This window comes from Nicotiana sylvestris, chromosome 4 (genome assembly GCF_000393655.2).
Source record: "Nicotiana sylvestris chromosome 4, ASM39365v2, whole genome shotgun sequence".
Classification (NCBI taxonomy): domain Eukaryota; kingdom Viridiplantae; phylum Streptophyta; class Magnoliopsida; order Solanales; family Solanaceae; genus Nicotiana; species Nicotiana sylvestris.
Window position 1 is genome coordinate 78251565 of NC_091060.1, and position 7341 is coordinate 78258905.

Here is a 7341-nt window from a genome sequence, read left to right on the forward strand (position 1 = left end):
ACATAAAGCTCCTAAAACATGGCCCCTAAATGCAGTAGCAATTTGTATAACAGGTTGTTAATTAATCGTGATTACAAAGTGAGTATAATAACGAGCTGAAAGTAAAAGAGCCTAAAAAAGGATTTCTAATCGTGTGAGATGCATGTCCTATGCAGGATATCTATTGTACAAATAAGTAAGTAAAACCCTATAGACATGTTTTCTACCCATTAACCAAGCATGCATAATCCCACCCAATTTCACTATAGCCCCAATTATTCATTACAAGTTATTACAGACGAAGTAATCAGATTATAGTAGAGAAGAGTAGAAAAATAAGAAGCTATTCTATAGGGAGCCTTCAACCAGGCCCAAGTCTCCAATCCTCACTTCTTTCGAGTTCATAACCTTTACCAAGGTTTGGGTGCGGCAAAGCTCCCTAAAGGCCCATTGGGACCTTTGGCCAATACCAGGCAACCAAAACAAATTAACAAGACAAGTGCAAGTGTGGAATTACCAGCCTTGTGCATCAAAGTTCAGCGGGTACTCAAGGTACCCAAAGCAATGCTTACACTAAGGTGGCTGACCCTAAACTTCTAAGAGTAGTGAGATAGTGATGGAGTTTAACAATATTGAATTGAAAAGCAGTTTGAAACAGAAGATACAATGTCAGGTAAGCACAAGCAGGGGAAGAGGAGAAGGGGACAAGTAATTCACGAGTGAGAACACAGTTACACAAACATCAAAGAGAAGCACTTCAGCACTTAAACAATCAGACAGGTTTCAACCAACGAGGTCAGAACTTCATGTTGATAACTACACTGGGGTTAGGGGATAAGGAAAGACATGCATGAGACATATAAGGGGAGTAATGGGCATTCCAGATTAAGATAGTCATGTTAATCAACATAGAAGCATGCAAATTGCAGGAAGAACAACAAAAGCATAAGTAGAAACATACGAGAAACAAAAGGAAGTGCAATACCCATAGAAAACATATTGCTTTGAAGCTTTAAATCAAATAGGAGACATAACAGTTGAAGGCAAAGTAATGCAGGACAGTAGTGAGTTATAATATGCAAAGTGGTGAAGTGAGCAGCAATATAGAGAGTGTGCAGCGATAGTAGTGAAGTGAGCAGCAATATAGAGAGCAATGGAACAATGAAGCAGCCTGAAACTCAGCCTGAGTTTCAAGCTAGTTGAGCAGCCAGTAGTCACAAGGGGAGAGAGATTGTGTGAAACAAAGAGAGAGTACTGAATTACTTCTTTTGTGTAAGAGAGAGTTCAGAAAATGATTCCGTCCCCTATGCTAAAGAGGGGGTAGAGTATATATAGTCTTCAAATAAGTGAAAAAATAAGGTAAAACATATAGACTGATTATAATTATAGAAAGAAAACCTATTAGAATCAATTAAAACTCAAATTGCCTTCAATTAGGGAGTCACAGCTCAAACGGTAAAGAAAAATGCATCAAATAAGGAAGGTACAACATAATTACAAGTAAGGAAAGTAAATAAGCATATAGTGTGCATATAAACAGACTGATTTTGAAAGCAATTAGTTAAGGAAAATCACGGGTTAGATGGAAAATCACAGGGAATCATCATTAAGTAAGGAAAGCATCTCACAATCAAGGAAACAATTCAAATTAGTGGAGCATCTCCAAGGAAATCATATACGGATAATCAGGGATTCAAAGAGATGCACATAATTATTTAGAATAACAATTAGACCTATAAACACGATAGGTGGGAAAATAAAAGAACACTAAGCGAGAAGATCACAGTTTCAACACAAGACAGGAGCCCTAATAGAAACTTAAAGCATGGAGCTCGGATTAACCATAAAACCATACAAACAAGCTCATAACACAAACATAAACAAATAATATAGGCATAAGCACATAATACTCAAAAAGAAGCAGAAGATATAGTGATTTTTGAAAGGGGTTCGGAAACCCTAGCTTTTGAGAAAAGAACAAAACATTTAAAATTTGAGAATCAGGCAGAAGGTAGTGTAAAACACAAAAGGATAAGTTAAAAATGCTTTAAAAAGATAGAGATCGAGAGACTTAGGTTGAAATTAGGGTTTTGTTTATGCAATAAATCGGTGAGGTAAGGAACATGGCTGTGAAACTCGTTAATAATGGCGTTCATAGTGCCATCAGACTGAAAACCATCGGAGATAGGCCGGAGATAAGCCAAGCAAGGCTTCCAGTGACCATCTTGCATGGTGGAAGTCTCTGGAGCCTCAAAACTTAGAGAAGATCAACGAGACACAGCTCCATGGCGACTGGTGGTCGAGAGAAGTGAGGACGGAGCATGGCCGGAGAGGCGATGAAGCTCGTCGGAGAAGGTGGAGGGAACCAAAGGGTTCTAGAGAGAAGGAGGAGACGAAGAGACTAAGAGAGAGAGAGGTCTCTATGAGAAATGAGGGGTCAAGGGGGGTCGTTTGATTTAATTTGGGAAATAGAATCTGGGCCGTTGATCTCATTTGATCAACGACTCAGATCAGATCAAGGCTAGATCGGGTAAGTTAATTGGGTATGGGTCGGGTAATCTAGGAATACGGGTTGGGGTTGAAATTGAGGGTGCAATTTGGGCTACAATTGAAATAAAAAGGGACTGCAATTTAAATAGCCAATTTTCCCCGTTTTGATTTTATAAAAACAGGAAATAGAGTTTAAAATAAAATTAAAAATACCTACATAATAAGAAATGCATAAGTATTAATTTAAAAATATTAAAAATGATTTTGTGATTAATAATGCTATTAAATCAAGAAATAGGCTAAAATTGCAATTTCATGCAATTTTAGTTTAAAAATACCAAATGGACTTGTAAAATTATGAAAAAATCATGTAAATTATATTTTGTGTAAATGCGAGAATAAAATAAATTATTCGCCAAAATGACAAGTTTTGGGAATAATTGTTGGTTTTTATAATGCAAAATAGGCCATAAATTGGTTTTAAAAATCTTTAAAATTTTGGGAAAATACCAAAGCCTTTGGGCGTGCTTGTACATGCATACATATGCTATTTTGAAAGTATTTTGAGTATAAAAATACATAGGGAAAAATTGGGTATCAACAGCTGCCCCTCTTTACCCGAGGAGGATGAAAGTGTTGTCGGGTAAAGACAAGATGGCCAATTTTGACCGGAAACGGCGATTGTAAAAGAATTTTGACCGTTCTCTGGTTTCTGAGCTGCCTACATATCCCTGGTTTTATAAGAATCAGGCCACATGTAGTTCAGGAACCATTGGCGGAATATGCCGATGGAAATTTATAAGAACGGTCGCGACGGTCAGGTTTGAGAGGGTACTTGGAATCGGACAGGCTGCGGAGAACTGGAGCGGGATCACTGAGAAAGCCGTGAGCCAGCCGGAGTACCTGCAAGTGCGTGATGTGCGTATATATTTGCGTAATTAAATGTGATGCAAGTTCCCATTGGACCATGAATGCTGTCTTTGGACGGTTAGGATGACGTCTTTAGACTATGATGTCCTGGGCCATGAAGCGCATAAAATAAAGATTCGCAGGCCATGAAATGATGTTCTCGGGCTATGCAGATGGTGCCTCCGAACTATGACGCCTTTGAATAAGTTGGCGATTTTTCAGCCCATGAGAAGGTGGCAATCTTTCAGAATGAATGCAAAGAGTGGCGATTTTTCAGCCAAGGCGTGAATTTGAATGCAAGTGGCGATATTTCAGCCGAAGCGAGAATTTAAATAAAGTGGCGATATTTCAGCCATGCAGGATGGAGATAGAGCTTAGTCTCGAAAGGCAGATAGATAGCGTTATGCAATATGGAGGTAGAGCTTAACCTCAGAAGGCAGAGAGTAGCCTTATGCAAAATGCGGATGGAGAAAGAGCTTAGTCTCGGAAGGCAGATAGCTAGCCTTATGCAAAATGGAGGTAGAGCTTAACCTCGAAAGGCAGAGAGTAGCCTTATGCAAAATGCAGATGGATACAGAGCTTAGTCTCGGAAGGTAGAGAGTAGCCTTATGCAGAAATGCAAATGGAGACAGAGCTTAGTCTCGGAAGGCAGATAGCTAGCCTTATGCAATATGGAGGTAGAGCTTAACCTCGAAAGGTAGAGAGTAGCCTTATGCAAAATGCAGATGGAGACAGAGCTTAGTCTCGGAAGGCAGATAGCTAGCCTTATGCAATATGGAGGTAGAGCTTAACCTCGAAAGGCAGAGAGTAGCCTTATGCAAAATGCCAATGGAGACAGAGCTTAGTCTCGGAAGGCAGATAGATAGCCTTATGCAATATGTAGGTGGAGCTTAACCTCAAAAGGCAGAGAATAGCCTTATGGAAAAATACAAATGGAGACAGAGCTTAGTCTCGAAAGGCAGATAGATAGCCTTATGCAATATGGAGGTAGAACTTAACCTCGGAAGGCAGAGAGTAGCCTTATGCAGAAATGCAAATGGAGATAGAGCTTAGTCTCGAAAGGTAGCAAGTAGCCTTATGCAATGCAGAAATGTAAAGAAACGAACAGTAGTAAGTTCTCTTAGCTGATAGATGATTGCGCTATCATGACTATTGGGAAATGCTGGGTGTAGATAGTAGACTTTTGCGAAATGAGTGATTGCTTTGAGAGTTTCGACTCTAAAGAGTGGGTGCATTTTACTTTTGCGGCCTGAATTCTGGTGGGCGGTTTGCGCTATTAAGACTACTGGGGAGTGTCGAGTGCGGATAGTGATCCTTTGGAGGGTTTTTGATTCTGAAGAGCAAATATACTTTGATTCGTTGCTTGAATTCCTGCATCCAAAGAAAAATTGTGAGTTTTATAGGGGGGAGGTTAGTTCGTATCCTCCGGCTCTTGCTGTTGCGTATCATTGGGGTAGCATTGCTAAATGATTCAATCCAAATGATATTCAGGCATGACCTAGTGAATATAAGGCAAGTGCATGTATATATAGGTAAAAAGAATTCCTTGATTATTTTGGGATGAACCAACAACTGCAACGTGGTTCTAGACACGACAACCTCGCTTGCTCCGGAATTTTGAGGGTCCTCCTCAAAATTCTGCCCCAGTTTACTGGGCTGGCGCTACTGACGGCTGTGCTGGATGACTGAACGCGGAACAATCCCAGAATTTTGAGGGCACTCCTCAAAATTCTGGCCCAGTTTACTAGGTTGGTGCTGATGAGAAAACTAACGATTGACTTCGAAATTTTGAGGGTCCTCCTCAAAATTCTGCCCTAGTTCCTATAGCGGGGGGAAAGATGGAATTTTTATTAAAATGTGACCGAACCCATAGGGCTGCCTACGTATCCCCTCTTAAACGAGAATCAGGTCAGGCATAGTTCAAAATACATCATGAAGGAAAAGCATATGATCAAACGTAGTATCGCTTCACTGCTTCTGCGTTAATAGGCTTCGGCCAGACTTCTCTGTCCATTTCTGCGAGAATAAGGGCTCCTCCGGTTAGAACCCGATGCACCATATACAGACCCTGCCAATTAGGAGAGAATTTCACTTTGGCTTCATCTTGATATGGAAATATCTTCTTCAACACCAGCTGTCCTGGTGTAAACTTCCTTGGCTTGACTCTCTTGTTGAAGGCTCTGGACATTCTGTTCTGATATAAATGACCGTGACAAACAACGTTTATTCTTTTTCCGTCTATGAGGGCTAACTGATCGTAGCGACTCTTGACCCATTCTGCATCATCTAATTCTGCTTCTTGTATGACCCTTAAGGAACGAATTTCTACCTCGGCGGAGATGACTGCCTCTGTACCATAAACCAGCATGTAGGGAGTGGCCCCAGTTGATGTGCGGACCGTGGTACGATAACCCGGTAAGGCGAATGACAACTTCCCATGCCACTGTTTGTGCTTTTCGATCATCTTTCTTAGTATCTTCTTGATGTTCTTATTGGCTGCTTCTACAACTCCATTCATTTGAGGTCTGTAAGCCGTTGAGTTCTTTTGTTTAATCTCGAATGTTTCACCCATTGCCTTCATCAGGTCGCTGTTAAGATTAGAATCGTTGTCGGTGATGATTGATTCCGGAACCCCGAACCGACAAACCATACGATCTTGGACGAAATCTGCTACTACTTTTTTGGTGAATGCCTTGTATGATGCTGCTTCAACCCATTTAGTAAAGTAATCAATTGCCACTAGGATGAACCTATGCCCATTTGACGCGGCTGGTTCAATTGGTCCAATGACATCCATTCCCCAAGCGGCGAACGGCCATGGTGAGCTTGTTGCAGTAAGCTCGTTTGGAGGTACCTTTACCATATCTGCATGTATTTGACAACGGTGGCATCTCCGGACGTACTGGATGCAGTCTGCTTCCATAGTCATCCAAAAATATCCTGCTCGGAGTATCTTCTTTTCCAAGACGAAACCATTCATATGCGGTCTACAGGTCCCTGCGTGCACTTCCTCCAATAGTTTGGTTGCTTCTCTTGCCTCAACATATCTTAATAATCCCATATCGGGAGTCCTCCTATACAGGATTTCCCCGCCGTGAAAGAAGTTGTTGGATAATCTCCGAAGTGTCCGTTTCTGAGTAGCATTGGCAAGCTCTGGGTACTCTCCTATTGTCAGGTATTTTCTGATATCGTAGAACCAAGGTTTCCCGTCAGCTTCTTCTTCGACGTGAGCACAATAAGCTGGTTGTTCGTGAATCTTAACCTGGATGGGGTCAATAAAGTTTGTATTTGGATGCTGAATTATAGATGACAAAGTGGCCAGTGCATCAGCGAACTCATTCTGTACCTTAGGAATATGCTGGAATTCCGTCTTCCTGAACCTCTTTCTCAATTCCTGTATGTGATGCAGATAAGGGAGTATCTTGGGATTCTTGGTTGCCCATTCTTCTCGAACCTGACGTTTGAGTAGGTCCGAGTCTCTGATTACTAGTAACTCCTGAACGTTAATATCAATGGCCAGTTTAATCCCTAGAATGCAGGCTTCATATTCGGCCATGTTGTTGGTGCACGGGAACCTGAGCTTGGCGGATACCGGGTAATGCAGACCGGTTTCTGATATCAGGACTGCTCCTATGCCAACTCCTTTGAAATTTGTGGCTCCGTCGAAAAACATCCTCCAGCCGTCATAGGATTCTGCAATGTCTTCTCCTATGAAGGCTATCTCCTCATCAGGAAAATACGTCGTTAAAGGTTCGTATTCTCCTCCTACAGGATTCTCGGCGAGGTGATCTGCCAAGGCTTGGCCTTTGACTGCCTTCTAGGTAACACAAATGATGTCAAATTCACTTAACAGTATCTGCCACTTGGCGAGCTTACCGGTAGGCATGGGCTTCTGAAAGATATACTTCAATGGATCCATCCTGGATATGAGATAAGTGGTGTAAGCACAGAAATAATGTCTCA

The 7341-nt window shown here is 41.5% G+C and overlaps 1 protein-coding gene across 1 annotated transcript; it reads right to left on the minus strand.

Annotated features, from left to right (window-relative positions):
• Positions 1 to 5329: 5329 nt before the first annotated feature.
• LOC138889737 (uncharacterized) lies at positions 5330 to 6934 on the minus strand. The gene is made up of 2 exons (XM_070173073.1): positions 6282 to 6934; positions 5330 to 6128 (listed from the first exon to the last, which is right to left on the minus strand). The coding sequence occupies exons 1-2, from the start codon at positions 6932 to 6934 to the stop codon at positions 5330 to 5332; spliced, it is 1452 nt and encodes a 483-aa protein (XP_070029174.1).
• Positions 6935 to 7341: the final 407 nt, after the last annotated feature.

Bases quoted from the DNA above. Each gene is read 5' to 3' on its own strand.
- LOC138889737 (XM_070173073.1), bottom strand. From the start codon at position 6,934: ATGGCCGAATATGAAGCCTGCATTCTAGGGATTAAACTGGCCATTGAT. The intron at 6,129-6,281 runs GTACGTCCGGAG...AAATGGGCATAG, and splicing joins ATGGAAGCAGACTGCATCCA to GTTCATCCTAGTGGCAATTG.